General features: G+C 46.5%; 1 protein-coding gene across 5 annotated transcripts in view; it reads right to left on the reverse strand.

The window, feature by feature from the left end:
* VPS13C (vacuolar protein sorting 13 homolog C) overlaps positions 1-16,919 on the reverse strand; it is a 194,943-nt gene extending 178,024 nt beyond the window's left edge. Inside the window, exon 1 of one of the 5 annotated variants that reach the window (XM_036303625.1) lies at positions 16,377-16,910. In XM_036303625.1, the coding sequence (XP_036159518.1) occupies positions 16,377-16,476 (100 nt within the window). In that variant the 5' untranslated portion in view covers positions 16,477-16,910. Of the gene's footprint in view, positions 1-16,376 lie in introns of all 5 variants that reach the window. The other 4 variants (XM_036303615.1, XM_036303605.1, XM_036303634.1 and 1 more) reach the window with 4 other exon arrangements.
* Between the last annotated feature and the right edge of the window lie 831 nt (positions 16,920-17,750).

Raw genomic sequence — 17,750 nt, forward strand, 5'->3', positions numbered from 1 at the left:
GTTCTACCCAGTGATACTCAACTAGTGGGTCAAGTGTCACCAGAAGTGCTCAAAAGTAATCTGCATTACATATGAAGTGGGGTTTTTTTTTAACAATTGTTAAGGCACTAACATCTACACTAATAAAAGAGAAACATGGTAACTGGCATACGACCGCTACCCTTCCCATTGGCTAATCAGGGCAATATGCAAATTAACTGTCAGCCAAGATGGCGGCCGGCAGCCAGGCAGCTTGAAACTAACATGAGGCTTGCTTGCTTCAGTGACGGAGGACTCCAACATTCCCCGCCACCCCGCTGCAGGCCTCTGAGCCTGCAGTTTGAAACATTGTAACAAATATAGACGCCCAGAAACCAGCTTTCAGCCGGCTGGGATCTCAGAGATGGAGTTGATACAGAGTTTTGAGAACCGAAACAAACCAGATACTAAGAGCTGGAGCCTCAGAGCTAAAGCTGGCCCAGAATAAAAAAAGAAAAAAGAAAAAAAGGAGCAGTTGGGAGCTTCAGTCACCCACCAGCCTGTAAACAGCCCTCAGCCCCTCACCCAGACTGGCCAGGCACCCCAGTGGGGACCCCACCCTGAAGGGTATGTGACCAGCTGCAAACAGCCATCATCCCCTCATCCAGGCTGGCCAGGCACCCCAGTGGGGACCCCCACCCTGATCCAGGACACCCTTCAGGGCAAACCAGCCAGCCCCCACCCGTGCACCAGGCCAACACCCTGATCGGCCCTGCTCTGTGGGTGATAGAGGGCGGCGCCCCAACCCCCTGATCCGCCCTGCTCTGTGTGTGACAGGGGGTGGTGTGCCAACTCCCCTATTGGCCCTACTCTGTGAGTGACAGGAGGGAGCTCCTCAACCCCCTGATGGGCCCTGCTCTGTGCGTGACGGGGGGAGATCCCCAACCCCCTGATCGGCCCTGCTCTGTGACAGGGGGCAGCGTCCCAACCCCCTGATTGGCCCTGCTCTGTGCGTGACAGGGGGGAGCTCCCCAACCCCCTGATGGGCCCTGCTCTGTGCATGACAGGGTACGGAGCCCCAACCCCCTGATTGGCCCTGCTCTGTGCGTGACAGGGGTGGCGCCGAAACCTCCCCATCGACCCTGCCTTGAATGTGACAGGGGTCGGTGCCCAAACCCCCCAATCGGCCCTACCCTGAGCGTGACTGAGGGTGGCATCACAACCTCCCAATCCGCCCTGCTCTGTGCATGACAGGGTGTGGCGCCCCAACTCCCCAATCGGCCCTGCTCTGAGCCCGACCAGGGGCTGCACCTAGGGATTGGGCCTGCCCTCTGCCACCCGGGAGCAGGCCTAAGCCAGCAGGTCGTTATCTCCCGAGGGGTCCCAGACTGCGAAAGGGCACAGGCCTGGCTGAGGGACCCCCCCACCCCCCCGAGTTCACAAATTTTTGTGCGCCAGGCCTCTAGTCTATATATATAAAGAGCCAGGGGCCATCACATCCGAAACCGAATGGACGACCAAACAGGCTGAGTGGGGCGACAAAGCCAGCAGGGGGGTTAGTGAGGGACAACCAAACGACTGAACAGCAGGCTGCATGGGGCGACCAGGCTGGCGAGGGGGGTGTGGGGGCAGTGAGGGGTGACCAGGCCAGAGGGAGGGGGGTGTGCAGTTAGGGGTGATCAGGCCGACAGATAGAGGCAGTTATGGGCGATTAGGCAGGCAAGCAGATGAGCAGTTAGGAGCCAGCGGTTCTGGATTGTGAGAGGGATGTCTGACTGCCGGTTTAGGCCCGATCCCCAAGAGGGGTCCCAGGTTGGAGAGGGTGCAGACTGGGCTGAGGGGACGCCCCCCTCCCCCCGTGCATGAATTTAGTGCACCGGGCCTCTAGTAATTTGTATAAAAATATAAATGTCCTTATAAAATGTGGGCTGCTTCTACTGCTGTGGCACTTTGGTTCTTTAATATATAGATGGTATTTAAGATATGAAATACTGAAAACTACTAATATGGCTAACAGTTAAACAAGTATATTTAGAAAAACAACAAAAAGATAATATGGCTAGGAGGTAGAACTTAAGGTTTTTTTTTTTATTAATGTTTTTCACTGTTTTCTAGTTTTTATAATAATCAGATATTTTTTAATGTTAAAATATTATACAAATTATAGTAAGAAGTGAGGAAACAGCCCGCTGGTATGGCTCAGAAGTTGAATGTGGACCTATGAACTAGGAGATCATAGTTTGATTCCTGATCAGGGCACATGCCCAGATTGTGGGCTCCATCCCCAATAGGGGGCATGCAGGAGGCAGCGGATCAATGATCCTCTTTCAGCACTGATGTATCTATCTCTCCCTTTCCCTTCCTCTCTCTAAAATCAATAAAAACATATAAAAATATTTTTAAAAAGAAATAGGGAAACAAAAAAAGGTAAATTCTTATATGCATGCATACAAGTCCTTCAGTTGATCTCTTAACGCAACCCCCAACCCTCCTACTATTTGTAATATTTTAAACAATAAAAAATGGTAAATTCTAATGTCAGTATGACCTCAATATGTTTTATACAAATTGCTTCTAAACAAGAAGGTAAATTCTAATGTCAGTATGACCTCAATATGTTTTATATAAATTGCTTCTATATCTGATATCTACCTTATCTATAGATACATAAAAGAATCTTTTTCTTCTACTTAGCGCCTAGCAAGCAAATGTATATATTTCCTCTCTGAAAAATGTGAATGTTATCTATCAAACCGTAAATATATCAATGAAATAAGAATGATACAGTCGAAAAATTATTTGTAATTAAGGAGGAGCCACTAGCCTTAATACAAAGAAAAGGGAAGGAATAACAGCATATTTCAGATTAACACCAGGTTAAAGTGCATTCACTCATTCGACCAGTACCAGTAGATGAGTGCCTTATCTAGGTAAGGCACTGTGCTAACAAGTATTCTTCCACTAAAGTACATGTTTTCCTGCAAATACATATGTAGAAATTTCACTGTCTAGCCTATGAATGTCAGAAGTTCTGTTAAAATAAAAATAATTTATAAACCTAAAATTAAATACCCTTCCTAGATAACCATTTTATATTTAACTGAATACTGAGGAAAAGGTTAAGATTTAGTTTTCCTTTCTACATCAAGATAACATAATTTCATACAATGCAAATCACTTTACTGCTATAGCCAGATTACCTGGGTTTAAGAATACATAAAGACCATAGGAAGTTCCTGAAAACCTGAGGGAAGGGTAAATATTCGTGTCTAATCTTTAAAAAAAAAAAAAAAAAGGCGGGGGGGCAGGGAGAATGACTAATAATTGGAGATGGATAAACTTAGCTCTGCCAGTAAGAAAGGCACTAAAGTCAAACCCTCAATCAAGTGTCTCTAATTCCATGAGGTTTGGAAGTTCTATAAAGTAATTTCCTTCTATGATGGACTGACAGGCCTAAAAGATGAAAGTAAGCAGTAAGTGTAGTCTGTGCTTCAGAAGAAAAGGTTTCTGATTTTGATCCTATATGATTCTCCGTAATAAACTAGAAACATTTTTGGATGAGCATACATGGTTAGAGAGTTCAACATGAAGTTTCAAAGCTACTCTTAAAGGATATTTTAAGCACCTTGAGAGGGTAAATACTGGATCAAAATTTACCTAATAATCTTTACCAATGAACCAGAAGATGGAAATGAAAGTAAATCCATTAAATTAGCAAGTAACACCAAGATAGATAAGCAGAGCTGGAGTTATTTCAAAAAATAAAATAGGGAGAAAACAGTAGATGGGAGAATAAGGCTGGGAGAGTTAAACACACACACACACACGACATTTATTTTTATAGAAATAGAATGTTCCTGAGAAATCAAAATAAATAAATAATAAAAAAAGAAATGGTTGATAAATTATTTTAAAAAAACACGCTTATTCCATTATTATGCCAGTACCACTAATTTTGGTTGGTATTTTGTTTACATTAACAAGGAAGAGGAAATGAAACGCTGTTTCAGAACCTCACTCGTTCTTCACTGATGTGAGCAACATCTTGACTAAATCAGGTAAGAGGTTTCAAATACTGGAAGACTATTTCCTTGATTTTTTTCTACCATTCACATTTTTCTGTCATCAAATGGTGCTGGCATAATATGGAATAAGCCTGCCTAGGTCTAAGAATAACTTTTAAAACACAAAATAGCCTACAAAATAAATGTAAGAAATATAATGCTAATGTTAAATAATCTATCCGAACTTTCATAGAGGTTTAGTTATACCTTTCTTATGGCACTTTACTATATAAATCCCCAACCTGATTTATAAACTACAGATTTTCTTCATCATAGGTGCTCAATACATACTGACTTTATTGATTTAGAATGCATATTACACTAGGATATAAACAACTACAAGAATACAAATCTTTATATTTTAGAAAACACTCTCTGATCTATTACATTACTTGATCCTCACAGCCTCCTGGTACAGGAAGCAGGACATGTATATTAAGCAAGAGAAACTGGGGCTTAGAGAGGTTAAATGACTGGTCTAAGAATACTATGTCAACCTAGGAAGTGGTTTGAACCAGTGCTCTAATTCTGATGCCCATCCCTTCCTCCATTCCCCCCCAAAAAACCGAGCAGAAAGGGTAAAGGATTTTAATTTGGAAAATAATTCTATCTCCCTTTAGAGAAAAAAAAAATTCCATATAAGAATTAGACTCAGCATTAAGAGGCATATGTAGTTGGTAGATCCATCTCTAGTCTTTGCATTTTAAGAATGTGAAGAAATTCAAAACAAAAAGGGTAACTAAAACAAGTACAATGAACAAGACCATAACCAGAAAAGTAGGATACTCAAGGTTTTATCGGGAGGATTACCAGAGCAAAGGATAGTGCCACAGTTGAAAACATACAAGCAGGAGATAACTCCACAAAATGGTCATTTCAGCAGTTTTTTTAAATCTGCATTCTTCCAACCCAGCTGGTGTGACTCAGTGGTTGAGCTTCGACCCATGCACCAGGAGATCATAGAAATGCCCAGGTTTGGGGCTCCATCCCCAGTAGGAAGCATGCTGGAAGCAGTAAATCAATGATTCTCTCTCATCATTGATACTTCTATCTCTCTCCTTCTCCCTTCCTCTCTCTGAAATCAATAAAAACATTTTTAAATCTACATTTTTCCAAAAACAAACGACAGAAATTCACAATTTATAATTTAAAACTATTTAGGATCATAAAGATCTTTAAAGCCTAATCTCCTGTCACTTATACATGAAGAAATCAAAGCCTAAAGTTATACAATTAATTCATGGCAGTGCTAAGAATAAGAACCTGTATCTCCTGACTCCCTGGTCAATATTCCTAATATAAAACATACAAATGAACCCAAAACTGTGATTAAAAACAAAAAAGTGAACCAACAAAAAAAATCTCATGCCTAGTCCATGAAACAAGCTTTGTATATCCTCCTATCTAACAAAAGAGAAACATGGTAATTAGCGTACATCCGCTACCCTTCCCATTGGCTAATCAGCGAGATATGCAAATTAACTGCCAGCCAAGATGGCGGCAGGCAGCCAGGCAGCTTGAAACTAACATGAGGCTTGCTTGCTTCAGTGACGGAGGACTCCAACGTTCCCCGCCTGCCTTGCCAGCCTCTGAACTTGCAGTTTGAAACATTGTTACAAATATAGAAACTAAACAAAACCCCAGAAACCTGCTTGCAGCCCACCGGGATCTCAGAGCTGGAGTTGATACAGTGTTTCGATAATAGAACCAAAACAAACCAGATACCTGCTTTCAGCAGCAGAGGCCTCAGAGCTGGAGCCAGAGCTAAAGCTGGCCCAGAATAAAAAAAAAAAAGAAAGAAAAAAAGGAGCAGTTGGGAGCTTCAGTCACCCACCAGCCTGAAAACAGCCCTCAGCCCCTCACCCAAACTGGCCAGACACCCCAGTGGGGACCCCCACCCTGAAGGGTGTGTGACCAGCTGCAAACAGCCATCATCCCCTCACCCAGGCTGGCCAGGCCCCCCAGTTGGGACCCCCACCCTGATCCAGGACACCCTTCAGGGCAAACCAGCCAGCCCCCACCCGTGCACCAGGCCTCTATCCTATATAGTAAAAGGGTAATATGCCTCCCAGCACCGGGATCAGCAGAGCCGCGAGGCCTCCCAGCACCAGGATCAATGGAGCTGAGAGGCCTCCTGGCACCGGAATTAGTGTGACAGGGGGAAGCACCCAAACTCCCTGATTGCCCTGCGGCTCTGTGTGTGACAGGGGGCGGGGCCACAACCTCCCTATCTGCCCTGCTCTGTTCATGACAGGGGAAGGCGCCCCAAGCCCCTGATCAGCCCTGCTCTGTGCCTGATAGAGGGGAGCTCCCCAACCCCCTGATTGCCCTGCGGCTCTGTGTGTGACAGGGTGCGGCGCCCCAACACCCTGATCGGCCCTGCTCTGTGGGTGACAGGGTGTGGTGCCCCAACCCCCTGATCGGCCCTGCTCTGTGTGTGACGGGGTAGACCCATAACCTCCCCACCAGCCCTGCCCTGAGTGTGAGAGTGGCGGCGCCCCAATCCCCTGATCGGCCCTGCTCTGTGGGTGATAGAGGGCGGCGCCCTAACCCCCCCCTCCACGGGCCCTGATCTGTGTGTGATGGGGTAGAGCCATAACCTCCCCATCGGCCCTGCCCTGAGTGTGACAGTGGCAGCGCCCCAACCCCCTGATCGGCCCTGCTCTGTGGGTGATAGAGGGCGGCGCCCCAACCCCCTGATAGGCCCTGCTCTGTGCGTGACAGGGGGGAGCTCCCCAACCCCCTGATGGGCCCTGCTCTGTGCGTGACAGGGGGCAGCGCCCCAACCCCCTGATTGGCCCTGCTCTGTGCGTGACAGGGAGTGGCGCCGCAACCTTCCCATCAACCCTGCCTTGAGTGTGACAGGGGGCAGTGCCCCAACCCCCCAATCGGCCCTACCCTGAGCGTGACTGAGGGTGGCATCGCAACCTCCCGATCCGCCCTGCTCTGTGTATGACAGGGGGCGGTGCCCCAACTCCCCAATCGGCCCTGCTCTGAGCCCGACTAGGGGCTGCACCTAGGGATTGGGCCTGCCCTCTGCCACCTGGGAGCAGGCCTAAGCCAGCAGGTCGTTATCTCCCGAGGGGTCCCAGACTGCGAGAGGGCACAGGCCTGGCTGAGGGACCCCTCCCTACCCCCCGAATGTGCACAAATTTCTGTGCACCGGGCCTCTAGTATATAATAAAAGCCTAATATGCTAAGTGTCTGATTGTCCTATAGGCCGTTCAACCAATCAAAGCATAATATGCTAATGATACGCTAAGGCCGCTCAACGGCTCGCTATGACATGCACTGACCACAAGGGGGCAGTCAACCAGCTGACCAGTTGCTAAGATGTGCACTGACCACCAGGGGGCAGACAGTCAACCAGTCGCTATTGACATGCACTGACTCCCAGGGGGCAGATGCTCTGACTCATAGGTGAGTGTGCTGCTGGAGTCCAGCCCATCAGGAATGAGCAAGATGGGCCGGACATGTCTTGGAGCCCTGCCACAGCCCCTCCCTGGCTGGCCAACCTCTCACGTCCCTCCCCGGCCCCGATCATGCACCAGTGGGGGGGTCCCTCGGCCTGGCCTGCACCCTCTCACAATCTGGGACCCTTGAGGTCAGAGAGCCAGTTTCAGCCCGATCCCGCAGGCCAGGCCGAGGGACCCTACTAGTGCACAAATTCGTGCACTGGGCCTCTAGTCTATATAATAAAAGCCTAAGCAACCATTATGGTAGAATGACCAGAATAACCAGTCACTATAATGTGCACTCCCACAGGAGAAATGCCGCTCAGCAAGAAGCAGGGCTCACAGCTGGCGAGCACAGCGGTGGTGGCGGGAGCCTCTCCTGCCTCCGTAGCAGCGCTAAGGAGCAGCGAGCCAAGTGTTAAGGAGCAGCGAGCAGGGAGATGGTAAGGAGCAAGCGGTCCCGGACTGCAAGAAGGATGTCCAACTGCCAGCCCGACACCGGGAGTGGCCCTAAACCGGCAGTCAAACATCCCCCAAGGAGTCCCGGACTGCAAGAGGGCACAGGTCGGGCTGAGGGACACCACCCCCTCCACCTCCAGCGCACAAATTTTGTACACCAGGCCTCTAGTTATAAAATAATGAAAAAGGAATATGTGGTGCTTTGTATTTATTTTTTATTTAAGAACTAGAGGCCCAGTGCACGAAATTTGTGCACAGGGGAGTGGGGTGTCCCTCAGCCCAGCCTGCACCCTCCCCAATCTGGAACCTCTCAGGGGATGTCCGACTGCCCGTTTAGGCCCGATCCCTACTGCTGGCTCCCAACCGCTTGCCTGCCTGCCTGATTGCCCCTAACCACTTCTGCCTGCCAGCCTGATCACCCCCTAACCAATCCCCTACCAGCCTGATCGCCCCCAACTGCCCTGCCCTGCGGGCCCAGTTGCCCCCAACTGCCTTCCCCTGCTGGCCTGGTCGCCCCTAATTGCCCTCCCCTTCCAGCCCAGTCACCCTTAACTGCCCTCCCTGCTGGCCTGGTCGCCCACAACTGCCCTCCCCTGCTGGCCTGATCGCCCACAACTGCCCTCCCCTGCCAGCCATCTTGTGGTGGCCATCTTTTGACCACATGAGGGCAGCCATCTTGTTCGAGGTCATGATGGTCAATTTGCATATTAGCTCTTTATTATATAGGATTCCCTTATGTATCTATAACATAAACACTTATTTATTTAAAAGTATATTCAAATATTCAAACATTCATTTTCCAAATAAGTGAGCTGAAGTAAATTATTAATCAGTTTTTAAAGCACAAATCAGATCACTTTAATAACTAATGCTTGAGTAAATACTGAAGAAAATATTGTAGAGATTCATTTCAATTGAATATAGCTATTTAAACTAAATTAACCAATCTAGACACCTTTCAATAGGCATGTACAGTGAATTGTCCTGGGAGGGGAAAGTGGGAGAGAGGAGAGGAAACAATTAACTCTTACTCTTTCCATTTCCCTACTGAAACAGGAAGTCTTGGCAAAGAAAGCTGGAGATCTGCCATGTTACCACTGAACTGTCTCCCTTTCAAGTACACTTCATGGATCTCATACTAGTGAGTAATGCGGCAGAGCTTCCTAGCAGGAAGGTCACCAAAGTACCAACTTCCCGTTTTATTTCTATAAAAGGAGTGAATTTTAAATTTTTGACGCTATTTAAATATGTGGAAAGGTGTTTTCAATTTAAATTTTAGGCACTGCTTTAATTGATGATAACTGAGCCTAAACATATTACATTACAATATTGAACTTTTTGTTATTTATTTCATATGCTATAGGCAAGCTAATAAGAAATGTGGCCTTCACTAAATCAAGTGTTACCTGGGAGGATAGGACTAAAAAAAAAAAAATACTTCTATAAGTTTAGAAATACCTAGGTATACTATGTTTTATGTGTCATGGTAAAAAGAAGCAAAGAGGCCTGCTTTTTCTTCCATTCTCAAGCTCCCTGCAGCTACCTATTAAGACAATCCTATCCTACCTATATAATAAAAGGCTAATACGCAAATTGACCAAACGGCCGAACAACCAGTCGCTATGACGCACACTGACCACCAGGGGGCAGACAGTCAATGCAGGTGCTGCCCCCTGGTGGTCAGTGCACTCCCACAGGGGGAGCGCCGCTCAGCCATAAGCTGGGCTCACAGTTGGTGGGGAGCGGGCCTACGCCGGCAGGCCGACATCCCCCAAGGGATCCCGGGTTGCAAGAGGGCACAGGCCATGCTGAGGGACACCTCCAGTGCATGAATGTCATGCATTGGGCCGCTAGTTTAATATATTAGATTTGGATTCACAAACATCAACAAAAGACTGGAATTTATCTTCATTTATCTTGTCATATTTCATGACTGTGGCCTCTGCTCACCAGTACTGAGTAAAGAACAAAAAGGAAAACATACATTATTTGACTATCATTTCTTACTGTGAAGACAGAGCAAGGAGCAGAATGACTTATCTAAGAAAGGAGCACACGCTGCCCTGGTCTTGTTCAAATCACAAAAGTTTAAAGTCAGAAAAGATGACCCTGAATAACCCTTTCACAGATAAGAAATTACTGATCACTGTTCAGTAATTTGCCAAACACCACACAAGTAGGCAGTATAGAAGATGGAATTAGATCCCAGGTTTCCTCCTTCCTTATGCTGCTCCAACAATATCTGGCAGCTGGTGGAAAAGTATCAGGGGTGAAGTGAAGGACAGACAGCACAATGATCACCAAGGGCTCAGCCTGATATGCAGAGCTACAAACTCTGAGGGCACTCCACCTGGCTCCTACTCCTGGTCACTATAGCCACACCTTACATCCAACACATCACAGCCTCCAAGTATATTTTACTTCTCAAATGGAAATGAGAGCAGCCGAACTCTGAATAGAGGATTTTCCTTACTTTCCACAGTAAATCAATTTGAAAAATCAAATTGACAAGGTGAAAGGGCGAGTCATCGCGGGGCCTATGTGGGCCGGCTGCCGGGCCCCATGAGGCACAGCCTGACCACGCTGCTGGCGGCCTCAGGCACCAACTCCCCAGCCCGCAGCGAGAGCCCGGCGCAGGCCGCCACCCGCCCGCCGCCCCCAGACCGGACCCGCGCGACAGCGGCGGCAGAGGAAGAGCCGGCGACCTCCAGGTCTCCCTGTCGCAAGCAGCGGCGGCAGCGGTGGGGGCGGCGGCGGCGGCGGCGGCGGCGGCGGCGGCGGCGCCGCCAGGTGCGGTGGCACGCGCCTGTAGTCCCAGCTACTCGGGAGGCTGAGGCTGGAGGATCGCTTGAGCCCAGGAGTTCTGGGCTGTAGTGCGCTATGCCGATCGGGTGTCCGCACTAAGTTCGGCATTAATATGGTGACCTCCCAGGAGCGGGGGGGCTACCAGGTTGCCTAAGGAGGTGATCGCCGGCGCCCCCGGGGACGAGACGAAGGACATGGACTTCCTGTCTGGTCTGGAACTGGCCGAGCTGCTGGACCCCCGGCAACCAGACTGGCCCCTGGAGCCCGGGCTCAGCTCGCCCTGAGGGAGGGCGAGGACTGCGCTCTCCATCTTGCCCTGGGTCCTCCATTTTTGGGGCAGCCGCCATGTGCTCAGGAGAGTACCTTCTTCCCAGAAGCCCAGGCCCCTGCTGGCCACACCTGGGATTTCTTTAAACTAACCAATGACAATCAAGGGACATACGCGCCATAGAGATGACCACATCCTGTGTAACAAGACCCGACTGGCGCCTGGCCAATCGGCGGGGCCCACAGTCCCCTACCCTGCCCTTACTATAAAACCCACAATCCCATCAGGCCTCGTGCTCTCGGCCACTGGGCTTGCCGCTGTGTCGGTGAGTGTGGTGAACGGGGAGCACAAGCTAGCTTGAATTAAAAGACTCTTTGCTTTTGCATTGGACTGGCTGGCTCCCTGGTGGCCTCTTGGGAACCTTGAAATCTGGGCATAACAAAGGGTTCTACATAATAAGCAATATTACTTAAACCAAATTGCAAAACATCTGCCATTTCAACATACCTTTTCAAACATTTGTTACTCTTAAAACCATTATAACCTGGACACACCTCAAATAGCCAAGGGCTATGCAATGTATCTCCCAGTAGCAGTTTGTGAGGAACAAAAATCTAGATAACCCCTACTTGCCTTGGCAGCAATATGCCCACCAGGCACTTTTCTGAACCTTTGAAAACCTGACTTACAAGCTAACTAACAGGTAATATAAGTAATGTAAGCGTAAATTCAAATGCAAGTAGGTTTTGTTTCTTTTAAGGAATTTGTTTGGGAAATAAGAGCTGTTCATCTGTGTGGTATTAGCTTTACACAAAATTATCACACTATAGAATATGAAAGCCCTGAAGTCTGAAGTCTAAAAGAAACATACTCATGAAAATAAAGTAAAACAAAGCAGGTTGTTTTCAACCACTCAGCTAGGTTTGTTTATCATCACTATTTCTATCAGTATTAACAGCTTAAAAATTATAATTACGAAGGATTTTCACATTATCTCTCAGTGTTATTTCTCCATTCCACAGATAAGGAAACTAAGACTTAAGAATGCTTCTCTAACTTAAAGACAGTATTCACATATAACTTCCTGATTCTAGATATTCAAATAAATTTCCCCATCCTTCTCACTCTACAACCTTTTGTTGTTTTTTTGTGGATTTCACTGTGAAATATGCATGCCTAAATTTTGTATGAATATACACAGCACAATCTTTTTCAAATTATGCTAACACATTTTAATTGTTAAAACTACTTCCTGATATCATACAAGCAAAGATTATGACTTTTTAATACGGTATCTTTCAGTCATTTAAGACATCAGTTTCTTAGTTATAAATTTCATGAGACATACACTTCCTCTGTCCTTTTTTACTTCTTTCTACGACTTGTTCAGCATCCTGAAGTCCTTCTATAAATGCAGAAGACAATCTCAATATTTTCCTTAGACTAGGGTTATTCAACAAACATTCCAGGCTAGATAATTCTTTGTCCTGGGTTCTACCCACCAGTAGCACACTTCCACCGCTTATTGTGACAACCAAAAAATGCCTCCGACATTGCCTAATTTACCCTTGGGGGCAAAGTCACCCCTGGTTGAAAATCTCTGCCTTGTCCTAGTCATATACTCCAGTGAAGAAGTATCAATTTACCATTTTATCCAAAGATTGGTAGGTTCACCTGTGTGAAATTTTCCAGATTTAATTCTTTCCTTTCTCAAGATGTTAAAATTTAACCAGAAAAAAAACTGAAAAAGCCAAACTTTATGACATATAAAACTTATTTGCTAAAGCAAGTAGTTTTCAAATAAGATATACAAATATCATTTCTTTATAAAACTTGTCTATAACATGGACATATAAAGGTCAGCTATTTTATTGAATTGACTTAATATTTCCATTTATTTTCCATAAAAAGTTGAAGATAGCCCTGACAGGTTTGGCTCAGTGGATAGAGCGTCGGCCTGCGGACTGAAGGGTCCCAGGTTCAATTCCAGTCAAAGGCATGTACCTTGGTTGCAGGCACATCCCCAGTAGGAGGTAAATTTCTTCAAAAATATTTATTTTAAAGACTAGAAACAGCCAACTCACATATTTTGTCTTTTTATTTTAATGGAGGAATTGGTATTAAAATAAAATATTCTGAGCAATAACTGTAAAAGCTCGTGTCTTCTAACTTCCTTTATAACAACCACAAAAATAAAAGGCAGCAAAACATTACAGAAGTGAGCTGATAACGCTGATGGAATCCATATTGGACTTCCACTGGACATAATTCCTATTTAAAAAAAAAAAAAAAAAAAAAAGGGTTTATCTGCTCAGGCATATTATAAAGTTGATGTTGGCCATCGGCAGAAGACCTTATTCTAAAAGCAAGAAAATGAGATGAAAGAAAAAAGTCTCTTTTCCTACATACCGCCAAAAAAACGGAGTAAAAGAAACAAAATTATGGCATTTTAATTTCAATTGTGAAAACGTTCAAAATGGTCAGGCAGTATACTTCAAATTTTCACAGTAAAAACATTTACATTAGAATTAGAGTATTAGCACTGGAAGGACCCTTAGATGTTACCTACTCCAATCCCTAATTTTAAGGAGAGAATAAAAGAATTTTCTAATATATCCATAAACTTTATTTCTTTAAAAAATATTGTCTGAGATAAATAAGGCACAATGTTATAACCTGGGTAAGTGATTTTGAATAGTAATTATATGTGATATTATGTGGTATGACTTTTTTCTATTAAAGTTTAAATTCAGATGAAGAAACCAAGGACCAGTAAAGTAACTGGCTTGTCCAACACAACACCTAGAATCCAGATTTCCTAAATGCTAGCCCAGTGCCTTTTCAGATTTCAAATGTTTACAAACTAGAAGGAATCATTTGAATTATTAGATAGTATTCTAAAGAAACACTTGGTCCCTGCAGAATGCACTGTACATTTCATTCCTTAAATGTCTCCTTCTTTACTTAGAGCATGTGAACAAAGTACATATTGGGCAAACCACACCGAACCAATCAACTGATCAGTAACCCATTAAAAGCAGGTGGTGCCACACTTCAGGGCAGCATTCCATGGCTCTATTAACAACAATGCTCAATATAAATATACTAGTGACCCAGTGCGTGAATTCGTGCACATTAAAAGGAAATTAATTAGAAATACTCTAATATCGCTATTCATCCTTTCTCTATATAGAAGTGTCAACAAAATTCATGATGAACAATGACAGATCGAAACACACGCATGTGATTGGCGCCAGCGAGAGTTTTATGTATCGCACACGCATGAGTCAACTTAGCCTTTTATAGATATAGAATAAACTTCCTTAATTAGACCTGCTTCCTTAATTAGACCTGATTTAGCTAAACTTTTTCCAGCCCAGTGAAGCACCCCAACTTCTCTTTCAGGTAATTGTCAGCAACACAGCAGTAAATATCAACACAAAGCAGATTATTATTTTAGATCATACAGGGAAAACAAAGGGTAAAATATTTAACTGCAGCAGTGTTTGACTATATTCTGCGCAGTGAGAAAACCTGAAGTAATTTTTCAAGGTCCACCATTTCTTACTTCTTTTCAGCCAGGTCAAGCTTTAATGAAAAGAAAATAAGCCGAAACCGGTTTGGCTCAGTGGATAGAGCGTCGGCCTGCGGACTGAAAGGTCCCGGGTTCGACTCCGGTCAAGGGCATGTACCTGGGTTGCAGCATATCCCCAGTAGGAGATGTGCAGGAGGCAGCTGATCGATGTTTCTCTCTCATCGATGTTTCTAGCTCTCTGTCTCTCTCCCTTCCTCTCTGTAAAAAAATCAATAAAATATATTTAAAAAAAAAAAAAAGAAAGAAAAGAAAAGAAAATAGGATTCCACCGAGTCTCCTATCTACCTACTCCAGGACTTCTGTGAGGATCAAATGCTATGAGGCATGGGAAAACACTTCACAGTCATTGGGTTAAAATGTAAAATGTTTCCACCTTGCAAGTCATATTCCTGGGCTGAAAAAACTGCAAGGAGGCTAGTCGCTAGGGAGAGGAAGCCGGGCGTTGCTACGTGATGTCATTACCTGGAGGGACACTTAGCACATCAGCCTTTTATATATATAGACAGATAAGGTGGTTCACGTATGTAATTGCAGTTAACCCTTGAGCAAGGCAGATTTTAAAAATCCAAGTATAAGTGAACCCACATGGTTCAAACATGCTCAAGGGCCAGGGTTTTGCTTTTTAAGTAAAAAGCAAATCAGGATAAATTTTAATATATTGTATTTAATCCAATATAATAAAATATTATCATTTCAACATGTAATCAACATAAAAATTGAGATATTACCTTCTCCCTCCTATTTTCTCAAAACTTGGTGAGTATTTTATACTTACAGCACTAACCACATTGCAAGTGCTCAATAGCCAGTTTGTTGAGTGAATTAAAAGCAGCTCCATCCTTTTGAGTAATTCTCTGATTTCCCTCCAAGCCTGACAAAAATTCCCAAAACTCTTCATAGAGCTAGAAACTATCCCCAATGACCCCAAGGCTTGACGCATCATTAGGGCAAATAATTAAGCTTTTTGAAGAGGGTGCTGTCTACTTCTATACACAACCCCTAGGACAGAAAGGTCGGCGTACATTCTTGGTCATGCACCTAATTAATGAGGATGCTGGTCGTGGCTTGCCTTCCTTTCCATCGCTACAAAACAAAACTGAAAGTCCTCCCCTTACTGGGGGAAAAGTAAATACGAAGGAAAGAAATCACTTGCTCGGAAGCTGACAGTATTAGGAGCAAGAAGCCCTAGTGACACGCCTTTTGCAATGATCTTCCCCTGCCCATACCTTCCCAAACCCTGCAATCCAGAGAAGAAAGCCAGCTCCTGGTCGGCTATAGAATGCCAGAGAAGATAAATGCGAAATGCAATTTTCCTTTTCTTTTTCCTTGATGCCACTTTATTTGAGCGTGTGCGACCATGCAACCATCATCACTTCACGTGATGCGGGAGCAGAAAAGGGTGTTTTGTTTGTTTGTTTGTTTTTTTATGCTATGGAGCCACAGGGGCCACGCTGAGGGCTGCGAGGGGAGCCCCCCAAGGGAGGCAGTGGGGGACAGGGCAAGGGCTCGGGCCGCTGAGACCCGGGCAGCGCGAGCGCCACCGGCCGCATCCCCCACCCCCGGCCGGTCCCGGCACCTAGGGGAGGTGCAGGCGGGCACCGGTCTCCCGGCGCCTCGCACCTGCCGGCGGGGAGGGGGGCCCGCGCGAGCGCCCTCCCCGGAGGCGGGGTCTCGGCAGCGAAGGGAGCAGGGCCCGGGCCGGACTGGCGCGGAGCCCGCAGCGTGGGCCCCTCGGCCCCGCCCGCACCCGCCGGCCGCGCCCTCTCGCTTACCGCCCCAGATGCCCAGCTTCAGCTGGGACTTGTCCAGGTTCTCCACATAGTCCCCCAGGAAGCGGTTCAGCAGGTCCGCGACCACCGACTCCAGCACCATGGTGGGGCCGAGCGGCGGGGAGGAGGAGCCGGAACCGCGGGGCGCAGCGAAGGGCGGCGCCGCGCGCGGCGAATGACAGCCCCTCCGGCGCCGGCCCGCCCCCGCCGCACGCGTGACCCGGCCTGTGCGCAGGCGCGCCGCCGCCCGGGCCCGAAGGTGTGCGGCCCCGGCCCCGAACCTCGCCGCCGCGTGCAGCCCTGCACACTGACGAGACGGAGAAGATGTTAATGAGAGTGAGGGCAGGAGTTACTGAGCGCGCGGGCTTCCGTGTGGCTGCTCTGCTGGCCCGCCGTCGTCGGCTGTGGATCTCGGGGCCGCAGAGCTCAGCCATCTCCGGGGAAAGCAGCTGCGCGGGGCCGGCCCCACTGCGCGGCGCTTTCCAGACCCGGAGTCCACCCAGTGCACCTCCTAAGCAGCCACCCCCTCCCCGCTCCGGGTGGAGACTAGGAGGCTGCGCACCCCAGTTCTGCTACCTGTCAACTCCGCCTGGGGCAAGGTCTCCGTTTCTTTTCGCTTCCCGAAAACATACTTGAATCATTTAGAAATGGGTGGGGTAGGAACAGAATTGCATCATCAGATGGTAGATAGAATGGGAACTGAACATGCATGTTGTTCTTAACCCATTCTTTTGCTCGCTTCTGTGTTTGATTCATTCTTTTAACTCGGAGGCACTTCTTACCTACCTCATTAAGAAAACAACAAAAACGTGGTACTTTTTTTGTTTCTATGTGGCTTACATGTTATTAATATATCACTTTCTTCCATCCTGTCATTGAACTGTCTCTGGTTCAATGTCTTGCTACATTGAGAGTAGGGCTTTTATAATTCAAGGGCTTTTTATGTTAGGGAAATTTACCCGTGGACAAACCAATTCTGTTGAGAGACCTGGACTTTTTTTCTAAAATATATTTCAAAAAGCTGTGGAGATACAGTAAAGGAGTAAACCTCAGAAATGGTGGGTTAGTTGTAGTCCTCAGCATTTATTAAATGCTTTGCTACACATTACTTCTGAAAAACTGTGTGAATTGTTCTTAAACAACTGCTATAGACTGTGTCCTCCCAAAATGCATACATTGAAATCCTACCCCCCAATATGATGATATTAGGGTGGTGGGGCCTTTGGGGGGTAATTGGGTAATTAAGCAGAGCCCTCTGAATTGAAGGTACCTGATAAAAGTGAGGCAGAGAGCTCCTTCCCCCATCTGCCATGTGAAGAAATAGCAAGAAGATAACCATCTATGAACCAGGAAGTGGGCCCCCACTGGACTGAATTG

This window comes from Myotis myotis, unplaced genomic scaffold, assembly GCF_014108235.1.
Source record: "Myotis myotis isolate mMyoMyo1 unplaced genomic scaffold, mMyoMyo1.p scaffold_m19_p_1, whole genome shotgun sequence".
Classification (NCBI taxonomy): Eukaryota; Metazoa; Chordata; class Mammalia; order Chiroptera; family Vespertilionidae; genus Myotis; species Myotis myotis.